Here is a 15,536-nt window from a genome sequence, read left to right as displayed (position 1 = left end):
GGGAGGCTGCAAAGAATGGCTGGTACAGATAGGAAACGCAAAGAACGAACACGAGAGAGACATTTGCTCATCCCAGGTGGTGGGGGCAGAGGAGGATACAGGAGCAGCGAGAGGGGGGGAAACTGAAAACACACACACACAAACTAATTGGAATGGACATTGTGACTTTTGGCAGAGAAAGCACAAGTGTTGTGTCAGTTGCTCATTTATACTCCCTGGTAGCTCTCGCTATTGCAGCATTAAAAGCAAGGAAAATCAGGGAGACAAACTTTGCCTGTACTGGATTCCACTGGATTTCAAGGTTCTCCAAAAATGTTTTCTGTAAAAGGCGAAAGATTGATACAATCTGAAGAGAAACCAGAAAATGTTTTCTGGAGTGCAAGCCAGCCAATCAGGAGGATCAATGGTCCTTTGGCTCTGTTTCTGGAATTTAGCAGGATGGGAGGGAGGAGAAAGGGCTTCCTAACTCTTTCCCTTCTCTCTTCCAAACATGGCCACTCTTTCCCCTCTCTCTCAGCCAGTGCTGCAAACAGAAGGTTTGCAAGCTGCCCAGAGAACATAAGGTGATGTGCAACCCCCATCTCTGGCCAGCAAGAGACTGCAGGAGTTCCAGTGCTGACCTGGGTTCGGTTTCCTTGGAATGAAGGTTAATGCAGTTTGTGGTGCTTTTAGGACATGCGGTTTTATTTACACACATGTACAACCCGAGCATAGGGTGGAGGGGCTCACAGCATTAACACTCCTGCAGATCCTGCTTCCTCATTGGGTTTCCAGGGAGGCCTCCAAGTCATAGCTTTGGGTCGAGAAACGAGCAAGACACACCTCTGTGTCTCCAGTCCTCATTGCCCTCCCCAACGTTTCCCTTTTGCTGCTGTCGGTCTCCTCCGGAGGAGAGTTGAGGGAGGCAGCTTCTAGCCTGCTGAGAAGATCCCTCTCTCACTCAACTGTATTTAAAACAAGTTGCTAAAGTGCCTGAAGTGCTGCACCAGCAGTTGGAACTGCATAATAATAATAATAATAATAATAATAATAATAATAATAATATATTTATACCCCACCCATCTGGCTGAGTTTCCCCAGCCACTCTGGGCGGCTCCCAATCAAGTGTTAAAAACAGTGTCCGATAACTTTCTTTTCTGCTTTGCTTTTATGTATTTATATCTTTTCTAGTTTTGAATTTGTTCTGTGTACTATAAACTTCTGATTTCTGATCTTATTTGAATTTACAGGCATGCTTTGTAAACTTCCTTCTTCCCCCTAGACTCCATGCCTCACTGTTTTGCATTTTGATAAGAAGTGGTTTACAACCACTTTCGGCACTGCTCACTGTGGAAAGGGGGCATCTAAATCAATCGAATCGATCAAACTGACTAGCCCAGGAGCTCAGCTGCCAATGAAGCCATGTGAACATGAGAAGGAACGAAGGGGTTCTTCAAACATTGTAGATGCAAGTATAGTGTAGCTATTCTTGCATAATCCTTCTCAAACAGATGGGTGCCAGCATGCAAAGGAACTGCCAGTCAAGGTAGCATATGTGTAGTCTCTGTAGGTGTCACTGGTAGGAAGCCAAGCTTGGGAGATGAATACTGCTCTGATTTATCTGTCCAACATGCACCTGCCATTGAAGCAATCCTGTCCCTGGAAACTGGAGTATAGTTTTAAGAGCTGGCTCCACGTGAGTATGATTTATTCCACACCAGTGACGGATTTGGCAATGTGCTTACAGGATGCTGTGCTCCTGGCTTGCCACTATGGTACAAAATTGCTTGAGAAGTATATTATCTGAGTCAAAAGTAAACCTAATGAAGGTGAGGCAGATCTGACTTCTGTTGGATACAGCAGGACTTAGGCGTGGGTGACTTCCGTCCCTTTATTTTTTTTGCACCAGTGCAATCATCTACTTTCCTGTTTGTTTTTCATGAATCTAAAAACATCATCATCATCATCATCATCATCATCATCATCTTTTAAACAAGTATGCTAATATTCATTGTGCATACTGCTCAAGCCCCCCTTTTACTCTCCCGGTTGCTTTCATGTTCTTGTTACTGTTTCTGGACTCCTTTGTTCCAATTTAGATGACTTTTAAAAATAATAATGATAAGCAAAATCATGGAGAACATCCACCACTGGAGGTCCTGTGCATCTGAATGCCAGTGGCTGGGAACCACACTTGGGCAGGGCACTGTTGCAGAAAGTCCTGCTTGTGGACTTCCCATGGGCATCTGATTGAGATGGGTTTTAGGTCTGATCTAGCAGGGCCCTTCCTATGCTCTCCTTTGTGCCCTCCGACAACCATTGAATCTGATTGACTGAAGAGAGAACTATGTATGTGTGACGTTAACATATGAGAGTGCTGGAGGTGAAATAGTTAAACAAGTTACCCAATCAGAACCCAGGGGGGTGGAGTCAGTGGGACTATAAAACCAGCTCTGGGAGGGGCGAAGGAGGGAGTTCTTTGGGAGTTGGGTGGTTGGTTGGAGTGGGAGTGAATTGGGATAGAGTCTGTGGGTAGGTTGAGTTAGTGTAGCAAAATAAGCTGAGTCAGGAACAGTTAGGAGCTAGGAAGACAAGTAAATATCTGAGAGGTGGTTTAGTGAGTGAGAGCAGGTAGCGGAAGTTATAGGTCTGGATAGGCAGCCCATGATTGTAGCTGACTGAGACCGTTTATGAAACCACACACTTGTTAAACTGAAATAAATAAACAGACTCAGTATTTTACCAGGTAGGGCCTGGGTGGTGGCAGCGAGAAATAAAGTGGATCAATAGACGGTGAAACGTCCAGGGACCCTGTGTGATCGCCACAGTATGTGATTTTGTCATCAAAATCTGATGCGATGATGCCATGGGGAACAATTAAACACGAGCAACCGCTGAACAGTAGTGAAGATATATGGGGCCAAAGACAGGGATGGCCAAGAAGATCAGCAATGGGGCTGAGAAGAAACAGCTGCCAGAGAAATAAAAGGGGGCATTTCAATGGTTCAGACCAGAAACCTTCCAGGGGACATTTATACTACACATAAAAAAGGAGAGAAGCAAGCACTCAAAAATCAATAAAGATTACAGTTTTGGTGACTGTTGAGAATTCGTTGTAACAGATCCTTGGGGCCTCATACATCTCCTTTTTATTCTGCAGTCATGATGATTTGTGCTTATGGTGCTATTATTCATGCAGATCAGGCTATCCATGGCTTCTAGAATACCACTTGCTGGGTCTCATGTTCCAGCTGCATTTCTGTGTGTGTCTCATCATTTGGCCACTGTGAGAACTGACTCTAACCCAGCATGACTCATCTCGAAAAATTAAGCCTTCAAATATTATTCCCTCTCCCCGCCCCAAATCTGAGCACCTCTGAAAACTACTTCTGTGAATTAGTGTCATGAAGATGATCCATGTCAGGTTGCGGGAATCTGAGTCCCTTGAGGTGTGGTTGCACACCAGCCAACTCCCATCAGCCTCAGCCGTAATGGCCAACAATTGGGGATGATAGGAGTTGTAACCTGAAAAAAATAGTCCCACCCATTATGTACCCAATCAGTTACTGCAGGTGAGGGCCTCCTGCAGATCCTATCTTAATTTGGAGGTTCATTCTGCACCTACTCTTGCGAGTTCTCTCCCCTTAAACATTAGACAAATGACAACTCCATTTTTTTTCTGGCACCTACTGAAGACCTTCTTCCAACAAGCCTTTCAACTAGACATATTTCATAGCCTACTTCTTTACTGCAATTGCTTTCATATGCTTTACTGTTTGTGTGTTTGTTGTCCTGTGCTCCTCTGGGAGGAAGGATGGGCTATAAATGTAAACAATAGCAACAACAACAATAACCACCTGTAGGGCTGCCATACACCCGGAATTTCCCAGACAGAGCTGGGATTCTGCCATCGGAAACAGTATCTGGGCTGAAATCGCTGAAATGTCCAGGAAAATCTGGACGTATGGCAATCCATGTAGGAAGTGTAGATTGTATCTGATCAGCTGAAAAATCACAGGAAACACTACAGTCTTCTTCATGGTTCTCCTGTGGGGGCTGTAATGTTTGATTTGACCTCTGGTTTGTTGCAAAAAACAATACCAGGACACCTACTGCTTATGCTCTGAAGGGAGCATGGAAAATAGTCAGAAAACAAGTATTTGGAGACTCCTTTTCATTCCCACATCATTCTGCACTGCCTCTGGTTTGAAAAAGAGAAGGACTCCAGATTAACTTTGGGTTGCCAAGATGCTTTATTCCAAAGCTTCATTCAGAATTCACTGACACTTAGGGCAGAATGGGATTTACTATTTTGCCAACAAATAATGTGTAGTTGCTCTGTTTTTCATACATCAGCACAAAAAAAGGCATGTTGAATTCTAAGGTTGGAGGCATAGACATAGGTATGGCTTCCAAAACAGTGGCTGCTGCTGCCTCTGACCCTTTCTCATCCACAGTGAGCACAGCCTTATGGGTAGCCTGAGGAAGAACAAAGAAAGACATCAGAGTTTGGAGAGGAGAAAAGGATTTCATTTGTGAAGGAAATGCTTTTTTTGAAAGGCCTTTGTCTTCACTGCCGCTTACCTCTGGCCATCTATGTGATTTCCCCTTCTGTCAATGAGTAACTTTGCTGAGGTGACATCACAAAAACACATGGGTTGGTGCAACCAATCACAATAAATGCCTATGAGGGCAAATGAGACCCTCAGCAGCCAAGGACCCAAAAGGGTATCAGAACTGGGCACCACAGTTCAAGAAGGACACTGACAAACTGGAACGTGTCCAGAGGAGGGCAACCAAAATGGTCAAAGGCCTGGAAACGATGCCTTATGAGGAACGGCTAAGGGAGCTGGGCATGTTTAGCCTGGAGAAGAGGAGGTTAAGGGGTGATATGATAGCCATGTTCAAATATATAAAAGGATGTCATATAGAGGAGGGAGAAAGGTTGTTTTCTGCTGCTCCAGAGAAGCGGACACGGAGCAATGGATCCAAACTACAAGAAAGAAGATTCCACCTAAACATTAGGAAGAACTTCCTGACAGTAAGAGCTGTTCGACAGTGGAATTTGCTGCCAAGGAGTGTGGTGGAGTCTCCTTCTTTGGAGGTCTTTAAGCAGAGGCTTGACAACCATATGTCAGGAGTGCTCTGATGGTGTTTCCTGCTTGGCAGGGGGTTGGACTCGATGGCCCTTGTGGTCTATTCCAAATCTATGATTCTATGAACTCTTGGGCAAACCCTAATGTTCAGAAACGTGAGCTTTGTTGGCACTGAGGAGGCTAACGCTGGAGAGAATATCATAGTCAGACAGCATATGGCACAGTCCTATTTCAAATACATGTCTTCAAATAAAAAAAGAACAGGGTGGACAAGGCCTGGCTTCATTACTTAGTCTGCCAAGACCCTAGTACAGTGTTACCTCTGGATGTGAACGCGATCCGTTCCGGAGCCCCATTCGCATCCAGAAGCGAACGCAACCAGTGTCCGTGCATCTGCATGTGCGTGGGTCATGATTTGCCGCTTCTGCGCATGCGCGTGACGTCATTTTGACCGTCTGCGCATTTGCGAGCGACGAAACCCGGAAGTAACGCGCTCTGTTACTTCCGGGTCGCTGCAGTGCGCAACCCAAAAATACTTATTCCGAAGCTACTTCAACCCAAGGTATGACTGTAGTATCCAACACTTCTGCCACGTGCTCTAGGCCTACATTATGGCTAAATTTTAATCCTGCTAAACGTAACTTTTGTTTTATTTATCGTAGTTGTGCTCAATTTCATTTCCCATTCATACGAGCAGGTTGTATAGCTCCTTCCTCTTTGATATGTCCACTTTCTCTGGTCCTCATCTCCTTAATTCTGTGGTGTGTCGCAACTCGTATTATTAGGCAATATGGTCCTTAAGATTTGTAAGAGGGAGTCTTTGCTTACCATCCCTACCAGCACCTACTAGCGAGGCTTGCCTGGTGCCTTCCTTATATATCTTTAGGTGCCAGGTGAAAATATTCCTCTTAAACTAGGCCTTTGGGTGATTAAAATCGTATAACCCTTTTAAATGTGTTTGTCAGAGGGGATTTATTGCTTTGTTTTCATTTTATTATGTATTTTGTGTTCTCATTTTGCATTTTTATGTTTGAACAGTGGTATACAAATTTAATTAATAAGAATAAAGATAATTTAAAGAGATGGAGCACAATTAATTCAATTTGCCCAAATAAAACAGGATCCTTTGCACACACACACAAAATTTAAAAAATGAAGTCATGTGACTAATGGGAATTTTTGTTTTCAACTTACTTTTTCCACCTTCAAAGGCTGCCCAGTGATTCCTGTCAGATCAGCTTGATCACTGAAGACATCAGTAATGCCCATTTTGCTGAGGGTCTCCTTTAGTTCATAGCTGGCAGAAATATTAAACTTTGGAAGGAACACAGATGCTGTAGCACTTCAGGAACAGAAAGATACAAGAAATTACTTCAATTATTTGCTCAAATGGCTGACATCTAAAAAGGCAACTCACGGCTCCCGAGTGGATATGATAGAAACATATTCTCATTGAGACTCAATGTGCTTGGGGCCTTGTCCAACTATGGCAACCATCACCATCCTGGTACATACCATGTATTTTGGATTACGGTTCCTATAAGCCCTAGTTAGCGCAGGCCTGCTGGCTGGGGTTGATGGGAGCCGTAGCCTAAAACATCCTGTGTGCACCAGGTTGCTGAATGCTGTGTTACAGCAACAAACTTTATGTAGGGCTGCCCTTGAGAACTTTTCAAAGGCTTCAGCTGGTGCAAAACGTTGTGGCATGGCACCCCATTCAGTATAAAGGTACTCAGCAAAATGGCACCCAGTTCCACAGCCTGTGAATGGAGCTGCAATATTTCCCTTTGTTGCACCATGAAAGAATATTCCATCCATTATACTTTGCATTTACAGAGCACATTTCAGGTTTAAGGAGCTCCATGTACGTTATCTCAGAACAAGGCCAACCATAGCATTAGGCAGAGTGAGGCAGCTGTCTCAGGTGGCAGAAATTAGGGAGTGACAACAAGATGTTGATGGACAGAACTGTAGGTAAAGGTAAAGGACCCCTGGACGGTTTAGGTGACTATGGGGTGTGGTGCTCATCTTGCTTCAGGTTGAGGGAGCTGGCGTTTGTCCATAGACAGATTTCCGGGTCATGTGGCCAGCATGACTAAACCGCTTCTGGTGCAACGGAACACCGTGACGGAAACCAGAGCGTACAGAAACACCATTTACCTTTCCATCGCAGTGCTGCCTATTTATCTACTTGCACTGGTATGCTTTAGAACTGCTAGGTTGGCAGGAGCTGGGATAGAGCAATGGGAGCTCACCCCGTCGCAGGGATTCAAACTGCCGACCTTCTGATTGGCAAGCCCAAGAGGCTCAGTGGTTTAGACCACAGTGCTACCCGCATCCCACAGAGCTGTGTATGGACAGAACTGTGCACTCAGGTGCAGCAGACGATTCTGGCTACTACCGATGTTAAAGTATGATTCGAATGGCCAGTCAAGTCAGCTTCTGTACGTGACATGGGGGAAGCATCCAGTCATTTGTCTCGGGGCAGCTTACTCTGTGGCATTAACACCTTCATGTTTTAATTAGACACAAGCATTTTGGTTATATGAGGCTGGTTATCCTACAGCTACGGCTAGGAGTAGTCTTACAACTAGATAAGTTTGCCATGGCAAAGTAAGAGTAGTCCTAACATTCAGAAAGGCTTTCCTATATTAGATGGTCCACATCTAGTCCTTTACCTTGTAAGTGGTATGGTAATCAAAGACAGTAAGGCTGGATCTACACTGATCTGTAAAAATGCTGTAAAAAATCCCCCACAATATAGCTCTTAATACAATTTCCTATTGCTGGCGGATAGCTGCTCTACAGCACCCTCTGGTGTCACATTTTTATAATGCATTTTAACGTTATAACCGACCAGTGTAGCTTTGCCCTAAGTTGCTGATTGGTTACAAATATATCTAATGGAAACATTAAAGAAGCAACACAAAACTTACTGGTGGAGCTTTACTGCCCATTTGGTCCACGTTTCTAGTGAGAAAGCCTCCTCTACCTGCTTGAGTTTTCCAGAATCTGGCAGAATAAAGAATGTGGTGGCACTCCCCTTGTAGTCCATTCGTAGCACTTTGCAATGCAACTCAGCATCATAGTAATACCAGAACCAGCCCAGCCTGTGCATCATCGGGACTTTGACAGTTGTGTGTTCGTTCACAAAGAAGTCCCTTTCTTCTGTCTGAGCTGGATCAAAAGGTTTTTCCCAGGCACCTTAAGAGAAAAGAAGAGACCACCACCACATTACGGAGAGATCACACAGTTCATTCAAATCACAACATTTGATCTTACTTGCAATATTAGTGTGTGTTTTTCTGGCAGAGATTGTTGCTACATGTCAGCAGGTTCATAGACAGGCACCGTTTGTTTTCCTGAACTGCTATGTAGGGTTGAATACGGTTGATATATGTTTATGCATGCAGGGGGGGGGGGAAAGGGCAAGATATGATTGCTTTTGGTGCGCTGTTTAACTGGGGTGTGTTTTCCTGCACCTGCAGCTAGTTCGTCACGTGAGGATGAGTCAGCAACCATGTGAGAACGACTCAGCAGAAACTACAATATAAAGGCTGCTGTGTTTGGAGGCAAGTTTGCTCTCAGCCAGAATGTGGTCTGTATGCTGTAAGGAAAGTATCTGCTGTATGTATCTGGAACTGCATTATTGTCAGTAAAGCAACTGATTCTTCTTAGAAGTGTTTACTGTTTCTCTGGTCTTTTGCACACCCTGCTGACATTGGGGTGGGCACTTTGCACATGCCCCAACAAATACGACAGCAACAAAGCTTCGCCAGAGCAGTGCATTTTACACAATAAGAAAGTAAAGGAAATTAATTGTTTAGCTGAGGGGGTCAAATGTAGGATCCAAGCCCACAGGCATCACTTGGGGCATCCCTCTCCACCACCTCACCACCTCCTCCCGGTGCTTCAATTACACTGGATAAAAAGTTAAACCTCTTGCTGGATCCTTTAGGAATCCCCACCCCAAACCCTAAATATGGGAGCATTTTTAAGAAGGCCACGGCTGGGGAAGAAAAGGTTAACTTTCCCCATCTGCTGTGGACCTCTCCCTCCCCAAACTGCTGTACAACAATGGTGCCTGAAAAAAGTATATGGTTGGCTTCAATTTCCATCAAGCTCAAATAAGGCATAGGGGGCTCTTTTCAGCCAGGGGTTGGGGAGTTGTAGCTAGGAAGGGAAGAGTTAACCATTACCACCCTGGCCACTGTGGGTCATGCAACAAAAATGCCTTCTGTGCTGCAATTAGGATAATGGTGGAGACATTACAGTAAGAGACTCTAGGGGTGAAAGAATGAATAGCTGAAATGTAGGCTGAATGTGTTCATGTTACAGCTGGGTGCCCGCCCTGTGGAACACCCTCCCATCCAATGTCAAGGAAATAAACATCTATCTGACTTTTAGAAGACATCTGAAGGCAGCCCTGTATAGGTGAGTTTTTTTAATTTGAGGTTTTCTGTGTTTTAATATTTTGTTGGCAGGCGCCCAGAGTGGCTGGGGCAATCCAGTCAGATGGGTGGCAAATAAATAATAAAATTATTTTTTATTATTACTGGTGAAGATAACATGTGGTGGCAGCTTCACTGTGAGACTCAAGGTTGCCTGGACTCTCGATCACTCAAAGTGTGAATGATGTCAGAGGCTGGGGATATGTATGCAAACCCTACCCTCTAGGTCCTCACATGAATTGCACCCCCCTTCAGTTGAGCAGGGAGGTTTTGTAGGCAGCTTCTACTGAACTCACTTGAACAAGAGTAGGACACTTTGTGTGACTTTATCAGTGTTCCTGGTCATATGGAGGGAACTACACACATCCAAGGGAACACAAACAGAAGCCCCTCAAAGATTTTCCCCCAGCAAATGAGGGGATGCTTGTGGACTAAAAATTTGGGGGGATTAAAGGAAGGGGATCATTGGCTCACTCCATGCCTTTGTCCACAGATACATGCCTCAAGTCACAGGCAAAGGATTCTCCCTGATAATAATAATAAATAATAGTCATTTTATTATTTCTACCTCGCCCATCTGACTGGATTGCCTAGAGATGGGATTTACTCTGAGCCCATGAGCCCCTTCTGAGCAAAGTGCAAAATTCAAAGAACTGCTGCGTCTCAGCTTTCACATGGTTTCAGAAAATTCAAATTAGAAGGTTTGTCTTAAAATCTGAACAGAGTTGAATTTATCCCCCACCCCAAAGTGTACCTTTAAAGAATATGTAGTTCGCTACAGCCAGTGAGGTATCTGGAGCAAGACCCTTGACGACCTCCGAAATTTTCCCGTGGGTTTTCTTCTCTATATAATCGTTGATTTGTTTCTCGGCTTCTTTTGGCTCCTGGAATTTTGTGGGCAACACCTCTGCGGCGTAAAAAGCCTTGACGTCATCCAGAAAGGTTGGTAATGCCTCCAGGCCCTCCCTTAAAAAAAGAGCATCTCCTAGCTCGAGTTGGTACCCAGAATCTGAGCGAGTGAGCACGGAAAAGTCATTATGGAGTGCCCGGTGGATCTCCTTCTCTGGAATTTCTGTCAGGTTAAAGCAAAGGCCTTCTAGAATCTGAGTGCGTGTGGCAGATTTTGCCCCCAGTGAAAGAATGGAAAAGGCGGATGCAATACTGACGGGCGAGAAGAAAATATTTGCATCAGGTGAGGCTGAAGAAGCCAGACTAAAAAATTTAATTGCAAAACGGCCAATATTTGGATATATAGCAGTTAGCTGTGTCCTGTTCTGTTCATCAGGACCCTGATGATGCCCATTGGAGAGGCTGGCCAATATCAAACAGAGACAGATGGCAGAGTGCATTCTTCCGGTCAGTTCTGCGAATTGAGAGAGAGAGATTTTTACTTGCCACAAAATGTGTTAGTAGCAACAGCAGCAACAACAACTCAAAACAGTTCTTGCTCCCATTCAGAGTCAGCTCGTCTCCTGAAGGTCAACATGAGAGGAAGATGGAAGAAGCATTTCACAATGCGTTGTAGACTTCAGTCAAGAATGGACTTTACTGGCTCCACTCCAAACACAATGCATACCTCAACGCCATAATATGCACACATCTATCTGCAATATAGATTTGCACATGTTGGTTATGCTTTAGTGCAGACCCTCCAAGTGTCCCTATTTTCCAAGGACAGTCCCAGATTTACAGAACACCTCCCGGTTTCTGATTTGATCCTGGAATGTTTGATCCTGGAATCCCGGTTTCTGATTTGATCCTTTTCCTTAGGACATCCCTACTTTCATGGAGAAATGTTGGTGGGCATGGAGTTATGTGACCCCCAAGCCAAAGAGATAAGTAACTATACAACTTTAGAAGACATCTGAAGGCAGCCCTGCATAGGGAAGTGGTTTTTTAAATGTTTAATGTTTTATTATGTTTTTATATATGTTGGAGTGACTGGGGCAACCCAGTCAGATGGGTGGGGTATAAATGATGATGATGATGATGATGATGATGATGGAATAAAGGTAATGGTTAAGGGACCCCTGACCATTAGGTCCAGTCGCGGATGACTCTGGGGTTGCGGCGCTCATCTCACTTTATTGGCCGAGGGAGCCGGCGTACAGCTTCCGGGTCATGTGGCCAGCAGGACTAAGCCGCTTCTGGTGAACCAGAGCAGTGCACGGAAACACCGTTTACCTTCCCGCTGGAGCGGTACCTATTTATCTACTTGCACTTTGACGTGCTTTCGAACTGCTAGGTTGACAGGAGCGGGGACCGAGCAATGGGAGCTCTACCCGTCGCAGGGATTCGAACCGCCGACCTTCTGATCGGCAAGTCCTAGGCTCTGTGGTTTAACCCACAGCACCACCCGCATCCCTTGATGATGGAATAGGACATCCCTATTTCTTCAGAGAAATGTTGGAGGGTATGTTAGTGTGCACATGGTATGGAGCCAACCCCCGCTTTGCAGGTCTAGCTGCCTATGGCATGGCATAAATGTGGACGATGTGACAATGTCCACGATTGGCCAGTGAGAACATAAGAAGATCTCTGCTGAATCAAACCAAAGCCCCATCTTGCCCAGCATCCTGTTCTCACGGTGGGAAACCAGGTGCTTATGGGAAGTAGGACTTGACTGCAACAACACTCTCCCTACTTGTGATTTCCAGCAACTGCTATTCACAAACAGGTTATCTCTGACAGTGGAGGCAGAACATAGCCACCATGGCTTGTGGTTGTTAATAAACTTATCCTCTATTAATGTGACTGATCCTCTTAGGTTGTAAACCATTTGAGTGCTTTGTTAAAAAGCCGACACATAAATGTATAAATAAAGTAAATGAGAACTCTAGTGATACAAGTGCACTCAATGACTTTTGTATCTATGTCACTACTCGGAGCAATGGATTTTTCGACCAGCCTGGTGTCCTCCAAGTCTTTTGGACTTCAACTCCAGCAGCCCCAGTCATCATGGCCAATGATCAGGAATGATGGGAGATGTAGTACAAAAAAAATCTAGAGGGCAGTAGGTTGTGGAGGGCTGCTTTAAAGTTTCGCTACTAGCAAACTACCCCTGTTGGAGTACGCACAAAGCAATTCATTTTTGGTTACTTGAAGGGATTGAAATACATTTCCCTTGCAAGAAGCTTAATCTAAAAAAACTAATCAGAATATCTAGAAATTCAAACAAAACCAAAACCCCATACCCAAATAAAATAAATAAACCAAAAACAGCCCAATCAAACTCAAACTTTGATCCCCAAGTACAATAACAAATATTTGTTGCAGGAAATGATTATGACAGTCATCCTGGACTTTGAAAAGTCTCAGGTGTGCAAATATAGCATTGTCTGGGGATACATGCCTGGTGCCACTGTGCCATTTTGCACGTAGGATTTGGGTAATTTAAAGCGACATGCATGCAATTATTGCAGGTTAGCCAAAAGCAAGCTCTTGTGAGCCAATTAGCTGTGAAAATATCAGTCAGTCAGTCACCAGGACTGCAGACCTGATGACTTTAAGAGTTTAAAATACTATATGTATTTATTGTTTTTAAAGTTTATTCAATATAACTTTTTTTAAAAGCATTTTGGATTTTTAAATATTTATGTTTAAATATTTAAATTCACAATTTAAACATAAAATTCATACATTTATTATTTTAATGTGAAAGTTTGCACATGTTCACCTTTTATTTTAGAATTGAAGCAATGTAGATTGCAGGTGCAGTAAAGGTAAAGGTACCCCTGCCCGTACGGGCCAGTCTTGACAGACTCTAGGGTTGTGCACCCATCTCACTTAAGAGGCCAGCGCTGTCCGGAGACACTTCCGGGTCACGTGGCCAGCGTGACAAAGCTGCATCTGGCAAGCCAGCGCAGCACACGGAAACGCCGTTTACCTTCCCGCCAGTAAGCGGTCCCTATTTATCTACTTGCACCCGGGGGTGCTTTCGAACTGCTAGGTTGGCAGGTGCTGGGACCGAGCAACGGGAGCGCACCCCGCCGCGGGGATTTGAACTGCCGACCTTTCGATCGGCAAGCCCTAGGCGCTGAGGCTTTTACCCACAGCGCCACCCGCGTCCCTATTGCAGGTGCAAGGAAGCCTTAAAAATGAATGTGTAATGATTTGCATGTATTTTGAAAAAAAGAAGAAGCAGCAATTTAAAAATGGGATGGCAATTTGACCTAAATGATAATTATTCCCATTTATTGGAGCTTTTTTTTCACTGTCCCTTCACCATAAATTCACAGGTTGGGTTACAAAATATAAGGGAATGCTTAGTCTCTTTAACAATCTGCCTCACCCCATACCTAGTCTTTCCTTTACACCTGACCAATTCCCTTCCTTTACACTTCACCCATCACCTATCCCTTATCGTTCCCCCAACCACCCTCCCCTCACGGTTCACCTCAAGCAACTAGCCCCAGCCTCACCTCTATTAAAAGGAGCCTGGCAGACACTTCAGAGAGCTCCCACCCTCCTTTAAACGCCGTGATGTTTAACAGAGGGTGAGTGGTTTGCCAAATCGCTATCTGACATGCCTTCCACGCACCTTTAAACAGCTCGCCTGGGCTGCCCGCTTCTTGCTCACTTGCCTGTCTGCCATTCTGCCATCACGTTGGCATTGTCAAAGCTGCCAATTAGCAGCTACCTAAACTGCAGCATGATCACAGTCTTACAAATTTATTATATAGTAAGACAATATTAAAATCAACTCACAATCAGAAAAATAGGGTGGGTTCTATATCTTTTAACTGAAGATGCATCTATCTATCTATCATCTATCTATCTATCAATCATCTATCTATCATCTATCTATCTATCATCATCATCTATCTAGAGTCTAGGTTTCAAATGCTAGAAAAAGAAGTTCAAACTACACTGGGTAGCTATAAGCTAAACACAAGTTTGTGAGGTGAATTAAAAACAGCAAGGTGGAGGTCATTTCTACATTGGATCTTCTTCTGAGTAAGCACTGTGCCAAACTGCTGGCTGTCACTTCTTATCAGTGATAAACATTAAATTGCATTTAGTGTTTTAGAGCTGGCATTGGCCAGAGAGGGCTGGTACATTCCCAACGGCATTATTTGACTCCCATGCTTTACAGTAGCATAGGAAGTTACCTAAAACAGAGCCAGGCCATAGTTCAGTATTGTCTGCACTGATTGATAGCTGCTCTCCAGAGTTTCAGGCAGTGGGCATTCCTAGCGCTGCCTGAAGATGCTATGGTTTGTTCTGCCCTGAGCTCTGGCCCTTCCCCCATACTCTTTCCATGCAATCACATTCTCTTTTCAATATACTCATGTTTACTTTCTTCTAAATCATTAAAAAACTCTATAATACATGCCAATCTTGGAAATGTGTATGCTTTTCTGCACCAGATGATGTTCACTCCCCTTTTCACTCATGAGTACAAAGAAATCATTTTTAAACTTGGAAACAAAAAATATGCTTTCATTTCTCCGGTTTATGTGCACAAACATAAACAATCAGCACAAAAATTTGAAGGGAAATCTGGGGAAACTTTCACAATTACCCAACATCCTGAGTGACGAGGACATTAAAGTAAGTTTATGTATGATTCTGAGTAGTGCAAGAAATCAAAATCCTAAGTATCACTCTTATTGGCCCTGATAATGGACAACAAGAAGTCACTTAAAGACAGTTTTTTTCAGGAGAATAGGCAGATTTAAAGATACTCACTTGAAAATATGGCACTGTATTTTCAAATACATTGCGAAGCAGTATTTAACTGCTCTATCCCCCGGTTTATCCAGATGAGTTTGCTTATTCTGTATTCATCCTGATTTGCTTGCATGGTAGATTGACTACGGACAGTATCTAAATAACGTGTTCAGTCAGTGCAAAGATTTAAACTTGAGCAACAGTTCCACTGTGCAAACGTTGATCCAGGCACTGATGGGACACTGGCTGGATACTGCCCTATGTCTGGTCTGCATGTCAACAAGCTTTTATCCTTCACTCATCCTGATTTGCTTATACTGTTTTTACACATCTTCCA

General features: G+C 44.0%; 1 protein-coding gene across 1 annotated transcript; it reads right to left on the bottom strand.

Moving 5' to 3' along the window:
* Positions 1-4,208: 4,208 nt before the first annotated feature.
* LOC114590603 (alpha-1-antiproteinase-like) lies at positions 4,209-10,916 on the bottom strand. Its single transcript, XM_028716862.2, has 4 exons — positions 10,281-10,916; positions 8,012-8,279; positions 6,270-6,417; positions 4,209-4,458 (listed from the first exon to the last, which is right to left on the bottom strand). The coding sequence occupies exons 1-4, from the start codon at positions 10,873-10,875 to the stop codon at positions 4,267-4,269; spliced, it is 1,203 nt and encodes a 400-aa protein (XP_028572695.2). The 5' UTR covers positions 10,876-10,916; the 3' UTR covers positions 4,209-4,266.
* Positions 10,917-15,536: the final 4,620 nt, after the last annotated feature.

The sequence above is a fragment of the Podarcis muralis genome, chromosome 1 (genome assembly GCF_964188315.1).
Source record: "Podarcis muralis chromosome 1, rPodMur119.hap1.1, whole genome shotgun sequence".
Taxonomy (NCBI): Eukaryota; Metazoa; Chordata; class Lepidosauria; order Squamata; family Lacertidae; genus Podarcis; species Podarcis muralis.
Note: the sequence above shows the minus strand (reverse complement) of the source record. Positions and strands in the feature narration are given on the sequence as shown.